This window comes from Pomacea canaliculata, linkage group LG12, assembly GCF_003073045.1.
Source record: "Pomacea canaliculata isolate SZHN2017 linkage group LG12, ASM307304v1, whole genome shotgun sequence".
NCBI lineage: Eukaryota > Metazoa > Mollusca > Gastropoda > Architaenioglossa > Ampullariidae > Pomacea > Pomacea canaliculata.
This window is the reverse complement of record NC_037601.1, coordinates 9,489,646-9,504,306: the sequence shown is the minus strand read 5'-3', so window position 1 is coordinate 9,504,306 and position 14,661 is coordinate 9,489,646. Positions and strand designations below refer to the sequence as shown.

At 44.8% G+C, this 14,661-nt stretch overlaps 1 protein-coding gene across 1 annotated transcript; it reads left to right on the top strand.

Annotated features, from left to right (window-relative positions):
* The first annotated feature begins 1,071 nt into the window (after positions 1 to 1,071).
* Positions 1,072 to 10,486, top strand: LOC112576993. Its single transcript, XM_025259899.1, has 3 exons — positions 1,072 to 1,412; positions 7,746 to 8,175; positions 8,377 to 10,486. The coding sequence occupies exons 2-3, from the start codon at positions 8,008 to 8,010 to the stop codon at positions 9,331 to 9,333; spliced, it is 1,125 nt and encodes a 374-aa protein (XP_025115684.1). The 5' UTR covers positions 1,072 to 1,412; positions 7,746 to 8,007; the 3' UTR covers positions 9,334 to 10,486.
* Positions 10,487 to 14,661: the final 4,175 nt, after the last annotated feature.

Here is a 14,661-nt window from a genome sequence, read left to right as displayed (position 1 = left end):
GGAGAGGCAATGTTCTCACCTCTTCCGGGAATAAAAGAAATGCTGCGAGAAGGTTACTGAAGTAGATATACTGTATACATGACCCAGTGAGGTCTATGCTCACCTTTATGCAGTGTCAGCCAGGTATGCACAGCAAGTTCTATCAGCGCAGTATATATTGTTTCCTGTGCATGTACAATTTTATTTTTTCCGATTCTTGGGGTATAATTAGTTATCATAAACTGTACTAGACGAACGCAACTATGACATGATGATCAATCTGAAGCTGACAACTATACGATATATAATGATCATAGTCGGATGGCCTTTACAGCCTAGTATTACATTAATTAGTTGCACTCATCACACATGTAACAGTAGACAACTACCACATCAGTCTTTTGCACAGTTGTGGGAAGAGGCACTACAACACACACACCCAACGTGTTACGTAAATACACACAACTCTTACACTCTCGTTACACATTATTAACATAGTTTAAAATTCAACAAATTTAAATTGTATTTGTTTGGTGCATTTCATTTTGCTTCTCTCACCCGCAAACGTGCGTACACATACACACAATCTCTTGTAGCCTGAAGTATTAACCTTTAATGTCTACTGACATTCATTTATTTTTATTTATTTGTAGAAAACTTCATAAAATACATTAATCATTTTAATTCCTTATTTTGTGGCCAATTTCTAACACTGTTATCAAGGGACTTGAAGATTTCCCTCCACACTTCAAGACTGACGTGGCTTCTTTATTATGTATATAGTTGTTTGGCAGCCTGTGTTTGGCTGTGTATAACATGTCGAGCGCGTGCGTGCATGCGGACAGACTGCTCACAAAGGCCTTTGTTAACGCTTGAGTGTAGAACAGGCGACAAGGGGTGGTAGGAGGGTGGCTAGGGCTGGCCTGCATTGGGGCCTACATCCTCGGTTGTCTTCCTACACAGCGCTCTCACCCTCAAGATGGACTGGTCCGCACGCGCCGCGGCTGTAACGGCCATGGCACAGCAGACGACACCGCGGCCTGTCTGCTCACGTGACATGACAGCGCGCGCCGCCCGCCACTCGGCGTGTCTCTTTCATTGCCATAGAAACCAGGACCGCAGCACGTCTCGGGCGCCCTCGCGCAGGCGCGGAGTGTTGACCAATGAGGAGCGAGGACGCGCCAATGGCCCGTCATGTAGTGTTTGGTGCTGCTGCTACTACAACAGTCGTCAACAGTCGCGGCTGATGGTTGCACGCAGACGCCTGCCACGTCGCACACCACCGCACACCAGCAACTTTGAGTATCGCACACCTTGCTGACTGCACCTTCAACGATCCTGCAAGCGACCGACGGGAAGGACCTGGCAAACTGGTCACGTGGCCACAAACGAGGGTTTTTGGATTAAACGGGTGCAGCTGACACTGCTGTCGTGTAAGTAACCATGGCAACCAAATTGATTTATTAAACTTTCTTCGCTTTGACTACAGTCGGTATCTGAATCGTTGGCACTTTTATCGGCTGTATTGTCGACTCGCGTGCTTCAAGTAAGAAAAAAACTCATTGCACGGCCCACAGTTGTAGAGTGACAGTTTCGCAGACGATAATTCACAGGAAAGTTCACATTTTGTAAAAGTTTTTCTTCACAATCAGACTAAAGATTAAATGCTGAGTTTTTAAAACCAATAATGGGACAGTGAGGTTAACGCTGACTATACTGCTATCATTTGGTATCGGTGTTCTGAAAGGGTTCAATATTCTAACTGAGTAAATTTAACTGGTAAAAGAATGATCCGGAAAAAGTTAACTCCATAAAGATTACTCATACGAAGGATTCTCAAATAAATCTTCGACTAAAATACAAATCAGATATTAAACAAACTGCAAATTTAAGAGCATTGTGTGGTGGTGGCACTAGTAGGGCACCAAGCACGTGCGAGGGAGATGAAGAATGCCGGGAGGTAGGGGCAGTCATGGCGATCTGCTGTCATTGTTATAGGTGGGGGCTATGCAAGAGGCTTGTCTTACCCTACTTAAAGACAGAGCGGCGGATAAGCAGACAGAAGGAATATAGAGGATAGCCCAGAAAACATTAATGAACTTTTAACTCATTGATTTTATTTCTCCCCTCCCCTATCTCTTAATACCCTCTCGAACGCGCGCGTGTGTGGACAAACACAGACAGAGAGGTCCCGCCATCTGTCACTCAAGTCTAGTTGTCTAGTCAATGTCTAGTACTCTGCCGGCTACAGGCCACGTCTGTCTATGGCGCTGTTTCTGTTCGATCCTGTTTTCTTCTTTGTGTGTACGAAGTCAAGATTATTTCCAGTTTTCAGTACAAGACACCCTTGTTCTGGTGTCAGCGACTCTAAGTGTATCCGCCGTGCAGTCGGCAACCAAACACGTGGCAGGTGTGATGAGCGCACGTGCTGCCTCCGAAAAACAACACTTGAACCATCGCCTTAGGGCCTCGCTCGCGACACAGATGTTACACGAGTCCGGGTGCGATACCTAATTGTTTATTGACACTACCTCTCTACCCCAAGAACTTTGTGAAATATTTTCTGAAATTTGTATATGGCTTCACTGTATCTGTAATCCAGTTAAAATAACCACCTAGTAGATGATGTCGATGTGGTCCAGTGCAATGTCCAGTCTGAACTTGACTATAGACTTTGGTAAACCGTTACACATTTGATTAGGGCATGTTCCTACAGTGTCTCTAAATATTCAGGACCTGGTATCAAGTTAAATTTTACAGTTCCGAATATTTCTACTGTTACAAAAGCTAAGAATAGAAGTTGTACAAATGCTAGTGATGTTCTCCATAACGACAGTTGGTAATCCAAGTCTCGTACCTGCGTTTTGAAATACCTGTCGTCGGGAAGACACTACGTCCAGTGCAAGTTAATGGATGGAATTTTTTTTTCATATAGTTTCCTGACAGCGTGGGACATAAATATCATAGGAGATAGAATTTATAGACAGCAAACGTTCGTGAACTTTTGAGACGGTACAGTGTGAGGTCATCGTGTGCATGTGCAGCAAGGGAGAGCAGCAATGTATGTGCAATGTATATATATTATAGAGAGATTGTGCAGGTCTCTCACTTCCTTCAGATCCTCACAAAGAACAAGGTTCACTTCTCTCGGTATCTTCACAAAGAACAAGGTTCGCTGCCTCGGAATCGTCACAAGGAATGACAAGGAGCTGGGTTTTTTTTCAGTCGTAGCTTGAAAGGAGGGTGGAGTCCAGGATAGGGGCAATACTCAGCTAAATATTGTTAGTGCTACAAGGAGCTGGGGGCGTAGTGGGGCTAGTCAAACATGGCTGTCATGCCTACACCATCGTGTCTTAATGGCGAGTTTAGACTCGTCACCTGTAAGCCATTGACCCCAGACGACATGGAGGATCTGACAGACGAAAACCATAACAGCACCAGACCGAGACTTGCCCAGGCTGTGACCTCACACCCCTCCCACCACCCCGATTTAAAGACTGAACATGAAGGCTCATCGGCAAGAATAGAGTAGGTCGATTCGTTTAATGTTGGCTGTTAAGGTCAGACAGGTCAGGTCACAAGCAAGTCAGATCACTGATCAATGGGGAGACAAGTCTGATTTCTTCATAAAATATGCGAACCATGAATTTGACTTTCCGCCCTCGTTAGGTGAACACCGTCATCCTTTTCACAGTCCTCCATTTTACACCCGTGCACCTCACAAAGAAGTCTCTCGCATGTTCCCCAGTTGATCACACGGTTTTCCTCCCTCCTTCCACCTTCAGTTCCCTCCCCCCGGATATTCCTAGTGTGACGTCACCGCCGTGGAGTCACCTCGTCTTCCTCGTCTTGGTGTCTCACATCGCCGTAAATACCTCCCCAGCATCATTCGCACCCTTCGTCAGCCCACAGGTAGGGCCGGCCCCTGCGCACTCTAGTGCGGCGCACGTTTATTTATTAAGCTTTCATCTCCCTCACCTGTAACTTTACCTGCCGTCGTCCTACTGCGAGGTTAGGTAAACGACGCCTACACTCACCATAGCTTCACCCCATTGTGGACTGGAGCACACTTCGCCCGGAACTGTTCCCTTTTATGTACAAGAAAACATTCCACTTCCACCGGTTGGGTGAGGAGGCGAGCTCGAATATTCTTGTCATTTAAACTGCGACATTCAGTTTCACAACAATGGAGATCCTTAGTGTCACGTGACAGATTTCTTGTTCACATCGTTAGTCGTGCGTAAACACACTATTGATACACGGGTGGTTTATGTGAGTGACTGATGTCTGGGTCGCTCTTCTAGAGAGAGACACGAGAGAGGGGTGCAATATTACCCTAGTGGTGAGCCGCCATTGGTCTCAACATATTAACAGTTGGACGCGAGGACAGTTGACAGTCGGCAGTCCTACGTTCAGGTCTCGGGCACGCTGTTCTTTCTCTACAAAAGACACCTGCTTATAGGGCCAACTTTTTGTTTACCTTGATATAGCCTGAGTTGCTGACGGTATAAAAAAAAAAGAAAGAAATTAAAGAAGGGGTGGGCTAGAGCGCTGTATGAAACTCGGGGTACAGTCATGTCAGCCGAGTGTGACAATTGTCAGCTTACGTCTGGCGCGCGCTCCAGTCAAGTGCAAACATGTAAAAACTCGATCCTCCCGCCGCTCCTCTCTTCTCCCATTATGCTACTCGAGAACAGGATGAACCTGAAAGACTGCCAGACTTCTCTGAGAGCGGGTGGGGGAAGAGGGTAAGTCTGGTGGCATGAGACCCTGCCTTGAGGTGACAGGACGTGTCCTGTAGAGACCTGCATCAGTATAGCCTCACCCGACTGCTGACAGTAGTCTCGAGACTTTCTGTCACATTGTGACTACTCGACCCCATGTTGTGTGGGTCTACAGTCTACACAAACATTTCAGCAAAGACTTGCAGTGTGCACCTGGTAAGTCTTGCAGATGGAGACTTGCTGTTAGTCCTGCACAGTGTCAGACCTATCTGTGTGACAGTGAAGTTCAGCAGGTGTCGTATAATGCGTGACATGTGCTGTCCCCAGGCAAGATATGAACATCGGGCGGAGGATGATGAGGTGTCCTGAGACCAGATCCGAACCTCCGACCTCCAGATTGTTCCGGTGGTGCTATCAAGCCGCCACGTTTTGGCAGTTTGCGAAGTCCCACAAATTGCAGAAGGTGTGAGTGTGGGATGGATTGTGGATTGACCTCAGTGCACCAAAGTGCTGTTGTCGATGGCCCTTACAAAAACTGGTGGCCATCCACAACACCTACTAGTCAACAGTATGACTTGTCAGCAGTGGAGGGGCGGGGGTACAGTTCTGTGGGCACTGGCACAGCGTAAGAGCGGGGGTGAGGTGGGGTCAGGGGTCAGTAGTTGCTGACTAGAGAGCAGCACACTTGAGAGTTGAGTGTTGATGTGGCAGCTCGACACGGAGAGGGGAGAAGTGTGGTGTGGGAGTGAGCCTGCACCCCGCTGCCTCCCAAAGAGGTCTGCTATATTTAGCACCAGACGTTTTCTAGTCATTCTTGTTGCACCCACCCGAGGGTTGATGCACCTTTCCGCCCATTACAAACACAAAAAAGTGTTGGACAAAAACTCCCGATGTTGTGACAAGAGATAACAACGGGCCAGGAGATGGCAGGCTGTAGTTACATGTACTTCCTCTCTCTCATTTGTCTTCCTGCTCTCACGCGCTGTACGTGTGGGAAGGGGGCGAGGTCAGGTAGGGTCAGGCCGTCGCCCAAGTGCTTAAGGGGGGATCTGTAATAACGGGAAAGTTTTTTTTCCTATTTTCTAGCAAAACTTCTTTCAGTGCCAAAAGCACTCTCTGGATGCGCGACTGAGAACAACAGCGTCACGTGGAACACGTGAAGAACGGCAGCACGTGTGTGTGTGCGCGCGCATGCGCACGAGCTCTCCTGTGTGCATTTAATACGTTGCTGTGACAATGGCTTTAGCAAAGTGATTTGCATACAAAATAGAATTGTCTACTGTGAAGCATATCATGAGCAATTATCATTAACACTCTCCGACACACATGCTGTCAGTTGTCAGTGTCTGCACCATGCTGTCAGTGTAGATGTGTGTTTACACAGTTACATAGGGCAGGGCGTGGCGAGCCGTTAAACTTATTTTAAGAAGTCGTGTTTTCCAAGTGGAGTAGCAATATTGACACGAGTCACAGACCACGAGGCTCCACGGGAAACGCTGGAGGACAAACTCAACCCGGAACATAGCAGTCAGACCACAACATGGGGTGGGGAGTAGAGAGAGAATGCAACAACAACAACAAACACCACAACAAACACAACACTGTTTTGGACTGAGTTCTACACACACAGAAAAGTAGAAACACGGAAAACAAATTTTAAAAAAATCACTGAAACTTTGTTAATCTTCAAAGACCTACCCGCAAGCCACGAGGGGTAACAAAATTAGATTTCTTCAGGGGGAAAAAAAAATCCCCAGTTGATATGATGTCATTAACAGTGCAGGTCACGTGACAGAACCGTTCTTTTCTACAGCCATCTGTAAGCGTTATTTTAAACTACAAAACAATTGAACTATGAACTGAATTGTTTTAGTATAATAATACATTAGTAAATAATGCCTTTAAATTATGGATGATAATACTATTACATAGTGTCCGTGTATAATTACGGGACGTAATTAGTTTTTATGATGAGTGCTTGACACGTTTTGTTACCTGCAGATTACCTGTAAACAGTTACTAGACTGCGCTACCTGTGCGTTCATTGTCATAATGTTATCAGCACACTGACATTACTGAGAGAAGTACAAAGGCAGGCTGTTAAAAAAAACTTGACAAGAGAAAGGTTAAAGGTTATAAGACTCGTGAGAAGATTTCGGAAGCAAGGAAGTGCCCGACATGTTGTCCTCACTGTGTAGACGAGATTACCATCTCGCGGTAGGAGGGATCCTTCATGGTTTAATACATTGTTTGATGATCTTGTTATACAACATGGAGCTAATCCAAGCTCACAAAATAAACCAGGTTTAACTGTAAGTAGAACAGAGCTGGCTTATTTAAGTAAGCAACCATCACGTGCAGTGCAACAGATCACAGCAACTTACCCTCAGCCTACTTAGCGTAGAATCGGGAATGCCCGGAAATAATGTCAATCTAAAATTAACTTGGGGAAGTCACGGGTGAAGGTATTGCCGTAGCGGTGTGAAATGAGGCGCAGAATAAGTCAAGCGATGACTGTCGGCAATAAATGACGTGGACAGGTGTCAGGATACTGTCCCACCTGATATTCTTAGATATTACCTAGCCTCTCTGTCGGTATAAAAAAGAAAGTGGAGTCGATGGAAGCCAGAACGCGCCATCCTCTTCACGTGATAAGAACGTCTTTGGGTAAAAGAAATAAATGCCTGCCTCAAACACGCTGTAAGTCTTTCTTACATATACACGATAAAGGCGATAGAAAGGGAATATTCAGTTTAAAACTGTTTATGTTGCATGCAACAGTTAGAACGAGAAACAAACGTTGAGACAGATCAGCGGCCTTAGTATGCGTTGTGATTTTTCTCCTACCATTAAATAAATTATTATTTACTTACTTTCATGCTTGATATTACAATAGATTAACTTCAGTATACTTGTTATTACAATAGATTCATTGCAGTGTAAGTTGAGGTTGAAGTTTTCAGCAGTGACTGCTGTTACTACAGGAACTAATATCTCCACCCTGATACCATTAGTATAATGAATATCGAATTGTCTTTGCAGAGCATAATCTCGCATGACAGGAACGTTCCAGACCTGAACGTTTTGTTAATGGACATCGACAGTGACCACAACTACTATCATCATCACAGCAAGAACCACGATCCACGAAAAGGTGCCTGAACTTAGCAAGCGCCGCAGGGAAATAATCTTGAAACAGACTCTGTTAAACGAGAACTTTAACAGGTTATTCAGTCACTGGTTGTGACAGCCTCAAGTCTCGCAGTTGAGATATCAGGAGAAATCAGTGAGAAATCCAGCGACCATGCCAAGCTTTTGCAACTCCACGTTATCGTCCTCACCGGACCGCGACGAATGCATGTACTGGTCGAGCTTTAGCGAGAGACCCTTCGCGTGCGGAGACCGGATGCAAGTATACAAAGGAAAACTGAACGGAAAAGGGCCGAGAGGTGGCGACTTTTCTGTTGTCAAGGTAACTATTAATGTTAAGACAACCAGAATGTATGAATCTTGATTCCTCGTGAGTCATTGAACATGATTGAATATTCTCCCCCTGCCCCACTCACAGTAGTGGTATGGCCTCTGTGCATGTGTCCACTTCGTGGTCCTTATGACCAAAACTTGTTGATGCTTGCCCTTGTGTTACTCATGCGTGTGTCTGTGTTCTGTGCAGATCTTTCAGGACAGACCGGGCGGGAAAGAGCGATGCGAAGCGGAGCTGAGGAAATCGAGAAGAGCATTTGAGATGTCGGCTCTGTTCGCCCTCAGTGCAGGCCACCGCCCACCGCGACTACAGTTCGCTCAGCTGCAGATGGCGCCAGTGGACCAGGTGTCGCTGCTCAACAAGCTCATGTCCACCAAGCGCAAGCCAGCGTCGGGTGAATGGATCCTGCTGGAGGAGATCGTCCACGAGCACCACAGTCTCCAGAGGTTCGTCAACAAGTTCGGTGAAACCGGTTCCGGCAGATCCGGATCCCGCTTCAAGCCTGAGTGCAACATGTTCGCTAAAGAACTCATCGAGGCCTTCGTGCACTTCTCCTTCCACGTCAGCAACGGCGAGGAGGTGGTGTGCGGCCTGGAGGGCGGGGTGGACGAGTTGGGGCGAGTGAAGCTCAAGACCCCCATCATCCACTCGAGGGACAGGCGCTACGGCGAGACGGACCTGGGCCCGGACGGCGTGCAGCTGGTCATGCAGCACCACACGTGCAGCAGCCACTGCCGCAGGCTTGTCTCCCTTTCCCGTGCCTCATCCACACCTTCCCTCCTTACACCCTCCTCCTCGTCCTCTTCCCTCGGAACCTGTGACGTCACGTGCCTTCCTCGCCAGATGCCCACGGCGCCTTACGATCCCGACCTCCTCCTGCCCAGAAGCGGCCTCTCCACCCGCTGCCCGTCCCATCCGTTCCTGTCGGCGAACGCGTGGGAGGATTTGAGGTGGTGCGCCCCGCCCATGGACATCACCCCTCCCTCCCCGGGGGAGTTTCCGAACGAGGCTTACTTTCTGTTCAAGCTGGAGCTGGACAAACCTGTTCCCAACGAGCCCCCGCCCTCATACAGTCAAGCCATGGACCAGGAGCACATCATCTCCTCGTGTCACTACCTGCCGCCCTATAGCCGGTCCTGGCGCTAAGGGGGAATCCGGCCTTCCTCATGTCTGACGTTAATCTGACGCGCATGTCATCGGTGTCATCTCGTTCATCTATCACAGATGATACTAGTCTCACAGACAATAACATTCCCTCGTGCATAGCCTGCACGTGCACGTGAACGCACACGAGGACACACGTCTCCACAAGACATTTGCTGACCGTCGTCTGCTGGGTATCCGTCAGTGACACTACTGCCACTACAGACACTACTGCCACTACAGAACTACTGCCTCTGCACCACTAGGACTTGTCACAACTCCACCACTTATTCACTTTTTCTAAGACTTTTTCAAGCCATAAAATAAAAAAGACAAAAGATAATCTCAACTGTTGTCACGAGGATCACTCAGTGCAAAGAGGTCATGGCGTGCACGCATTTCTGTCCTGGTCTGAAACAGTTCTAGGTGTTCAGTATTAAACTTGAATTTTGTAAACTCTTTTTTTGCTTGAGATTAGAACTGCTGGGAAAAGTTTATGACCCTTGAGTGCATGAAAGAGAAAATCTGTTTTTGGAAACCATCATGAACAGTGAACATACTTCAGTCTCTAGACCTCAGTCATCATGAGGCTACAAACGATGAAGCACGACGGTTGTCTGTACTAGCCTGTTGTTTGCTGTGCACAAATGTATCTACTTTTTTCTGAAATAACATACAGAAATCAAGGCTATAGTAAATACTACAGACACCAGCTACTCAATGAATACAATGGTAGCAATGGTAACAGGAATGTGCTTACAGGGAAGCAGTGAATTGTAAAATGCAATATTTTTCATGTCAATTTTCAGAAACGTGTTTTAGCAATCATATAATCATGTATGTACCTTCAGTTACATTTGATTTATGGTAATCATTAATTGATGTCTGGCTGTGATGCTTGTTTTTTTTTTTCTACCTTTATTTTAACACAAGTGTTTGGTGTTCATGAAGGATTATTTGCTTTTATAAGGCAGCTTTACATGTAATCTCGTGTGAATGGATGTTTGTGAGAGAAAGAGAGAGGAAAAAGAAGAAGCGATGTATATGACTTAAATATGTTTAAAGTCATTTTTTAAAACATATCCATAAATTATTTTATTTACATCTTTGGCTGATGTTGTGTCAATAAAATGTCTGCGGCATTTGCTTAAAGTTACTGCGTGTTAAATGTGTTTTCATACCCGCTTTTAATTAGTAGGTGCGCTAAGTATAGTGTGATCATATACTGCTATGAGACATGTTACCGCAGGACTGTTGAAGAGCTTCACACACACACCACAACATCCTGTATACCGTGAGTTTGAATCCCAGACACAAGCCTTAAGTTTTTTCCAACGCAAATCCATCTTTGGACTATTTTTGCACAAAAAAAACCCACATCATCAAACACATCAGTCAGGGAGCTGACCATGTAGATAATGTCTTCTTCCTAGATAGTAGCACGTGACATCCATCTGACCACACACCCAGGACGTTGTTGAAATTGTTTAAACAGGTCATATTTTCCCTATTAATATTTTCAGCAAATAATGTTTACCGTTGGTGTAAACAATTTCTTTCAGACAACTAGTATTATTACCGCCCATTAGTATCATAATTTGCACGGAGGCCAGTGATAGACTGACTACACTACATCGGCTTGTTTACGTCCGTCATAGAACCAGAGAATATCTCAGGTCTTTGGACGATTTAAAGAAAATACAAGAAGAAATGATTTTAAATAATGAGCAGAAGCGACAGTTTTTAGCCAAGCATGTCTGACCCTTGCTTTACACTCACAGAGTTCAATGTAACCCACCATCACTCATCTAGCTGTTCGCACCCTGCCAAAACCACAGGCTCCTCCACGCCTGGTCTTTGTATAAAGTCACAGGGTACACAAAATGCGCTTTTTAGGACGTAAGAGTAACGTGTCTGTTTACTGCACAACTGAGCAAAACACATGATGTAAATTCGTAGAGCTGTTTTGCAAGTTTTGTCAGATATTTTCATGTCACCATGGACAGCTGTGTTGAAATAAAGCAGCTTGCTACTCATTCACTTTTACTGTTTTTAAATGCACAAGAGAGAGAGAGAATTATTGTGTTCGTCTACGCGTTCTCTGAAGACATTTCTGCGTAGGGTTGAGTGGTAGTATGTGTGTAGTGTGTGCGCGTGCGCATGGCTTTCTGTGTCTATTCGCAGTTCTAAGGTATTTGTCTTTGTATTTTTGTAGCAACAGTACATAAATCAGACACTCGCGGAGTAAGTTGTTGATGTTTCAACGTGAACAATGATTTTAGACTTCTACACTTTGCAGTCGGCTCGATTTTAATTTACAGCAAATAAAAACAACAACAGAAAGTCTGGATGACATATGTGTGTGTGTGACTTGACAAATCTTTCAACGTCAACAGTCACCTCTCACAGCTCTGTACAATAAGGGGAGACAGCTCCATTGCGTTATTCTTAAAAGCTAAACTGTGAGTTGTGTACCTTTGATCAGCGGCTTGCCTTGTCCCTCCCATGACCTCTGTCGCCACTTTCCTTGTCGTCAAATTCGCTTTCAGAAAAGAAAAGTTACAAACAGTCGAGAGACTGAGCAAAAAAATATAATCAAAGCAGAACTGACAAAAATAATTTATTACAGATCGGAAATTCATTTTTCTGTCATTTTTTTTATATCTTGCTTGTTCTTTGAGGTGATGGTTCCCCAATTTTTCTTGTTTTTCTTCTCATCTTTCATCTGACTTGTCCCCCCTTACCCATCAGGGAAAAACTCTTTCTCACTCTCAAAGGTTTTTTTAAAACATGTTTTACATGGACATAGTTCTGAACTTTTCTGTTATGGTTGTATGCATATGAAAGTGCGAAACAGACTCAGACGAAGGTGTATATATATGTGTGTGTGTCTGTGTGATTGTGTTTGCGTTTGTGTATGTGTGTGTGTGCTCTCGTGCTCATGTGAAAATGTGTATTATCGTGAGTAGAGAGAGAGCAGAAGAGAGTTGGTATACAGAAAGGGAGGGAGAAGAAATAGGAACAGTAGAAAACCACTTCTGTTGTCGTTTCTAGATAACAAAATAAAGATAAAAGTAATAACCCCACGATCACCTCCTCCTCCTCCTCCTCCTCCTCCTCCGAAAAAAGCTCATGGAGATTACTGTGGTATCTAAAGCTGTATGATTGCACATCGATTTGCGGCCGTAAGAATGAAATCACGAGGCGAGCTGCAATCAATATTTTTACTCGTCTTCGTTGCCTAAGAAAGGAATAATCCAGCAAAGTGCTGCTGATAGCCGGCAATTCCTGTCTTTACCCAGAAGCCGCTGGCACAGTGAGTCAGGCTGCTCAGCCAGCCAACCAATACCATTTCAAAATACTTCTCATCAGATTTTTTTATGGAACCGAGAAGTAATTTTTGAAGCAGAAAATCGACAGGGTTTATCTTAATGCTTGAAACGATAAATGAAGGAAGAGTTCATACAGTAGAAAATGGTCAGGTGGGTGAGATGCTCCCTTACTTTGTCACAATGTCAGTAGCTGGTGTACATTCTCACAACGGCTGCTGTACTTCATCACAATGCTGGATATTCACCAGATAATTCACATATAAAATGGTATAATTCACTACAGTGCCTAGCTGTGGCTGCCTTGGTTGTTGTACTGAAATCACAATGCCATCGCTTCTTTAGTTCATCACAATGCCAATGGCCTTTACTCACATCATCATCATTATCAGCAGCAGCAGCATACCTACATACACCATACACAATAGATACCTGTCTACTTACATGCACACATACAAACATCGACCTCGAGTTTGTTAGCAATAAAGTCATGCAAATGTTTGTGTATCTCTCCCAGTGAGACAGAGAGACAGAGAGACAGAGAGAACTCACTGCGAGGGGAACGAGTGATGGCGGCACTCACTGGGTTCCCGCCTCTGCCTCTCACTTTGTAATTGTAGTTCCTCTAAGAGCTGTCAGACAGGCAGCATCAAGAGTTTAAAAAAAACGGGTTCTATAAATCATCGGTTGGCATCACCAAGGAATACTGGTTTCTGAGAGCATTTTCTAGCTTCACATGAACACTCATGTCTGAAGGACCGTTGTTAAAAGCATTCTGAAAATCACAAAAGAACTGGCGAGATTATAACTGTAAACACGATATTTAATTTATTAAATACTAGCTGCTAAATTTAATCTGTAAAGTATCAAACGCTGTAAGATAGTAAAATTGAGTAAAGAACTCACTTCCTCATTTTCCCATGATGTCAACATATTTTTCCATTATGTCTGCATTTCTGAACAACAACAGATACAAAATTATTTCATCTTTACTCTCCTTTATAAACAGTTTTATGTGTGTAATAAGCGCCATTGTCCTCTGCATCCTATGGACACGGAGGAGATATTTTGAGACGAAAGGTTGAAAAACAACTTTAAGAAACATCCGAGGGACTGTCGAGTTGCTCTGAACTCGTGGACTGTAGTGCTGGCGATTCCTTGTAATCAGATATCGTGTCTTTCATGTCGTCTGCTGTCAGCTTGTTCCAGCCATATCATTTTCAAAGGAAGACAATAAGCTGCTGACGACAGGGAGCCAGGCGGAGGAACAAATTGCTGTCGCCTCGTTATGGCCAGTCACCTGGTGCAGGTGTGTCGATGTTACAGAGCAGCTTGGAGGAGGATGGAGAGCTTGTGATGTCAACAATCAGGCAGTCAGGCTGATAAACTTTTAATAAACAACGAACTGAGTGACTTGAGCTGATTTGGGGACAGACAGAGAAAACAGTTCTCAGTCGTGGGTGGCACTTTATGAACACCATTTATCTCTTACCTGCTCAGGACCCATATCTGTCCCAGTGCTCCACGAAGGTGAAAGGTCGTTTCACCTAGGGGCTGTAGGGATGGTAGAATGTGCTCCACTGTGTCTAGATGATGATAATGAGGAGGAGGATGTATTTTATCATCAAGGCAGGATCTCGGTGGCATTGAGAACAACGAGTGGAAAGTTGAAACCGTGTCCTCCGTGGTATCCACCCTGGGTGTGACAGAGTGATCCAGTTTTCGCCATTTGTCGAAAATGTTAATGTTTGAGAAGACTGCTTTGCCAGACTACAGGTAAAACAATGTTTGTTTTTATTTGTCACCACAAGCATTCCATCCGATTGTAAGAAAATACTAACCTCTAAATAGAAACCTTCACTCTTCGGGAGTTAATGTTAAAAAATCCGAAAGATGTCAGACATTCTGCTAGTGTAAGTAGAATTTATTGTTGAAGATTAGAGCTTGTGTTTTGTTTGAAGATTAACATACGACGAAGAAGGAAAGAGACACTGTTTATTAA

Coding starts and splice junctions, on each gene's coding strand:
- LOC112576993 (XM_025259899.1), top strand. CDS start 8,008: ATGCCAAGCTTTTGCAACTCCACGTTATCGTCCTCACCGGACCGCGAC. Junction 8,176..8,376: donor GCGACTTTTCTGTTGTCAAG/GTAACTATTAAT, acceptor TGTTCTGTGCAG/ATCTTTCAGGACAGACCGGG.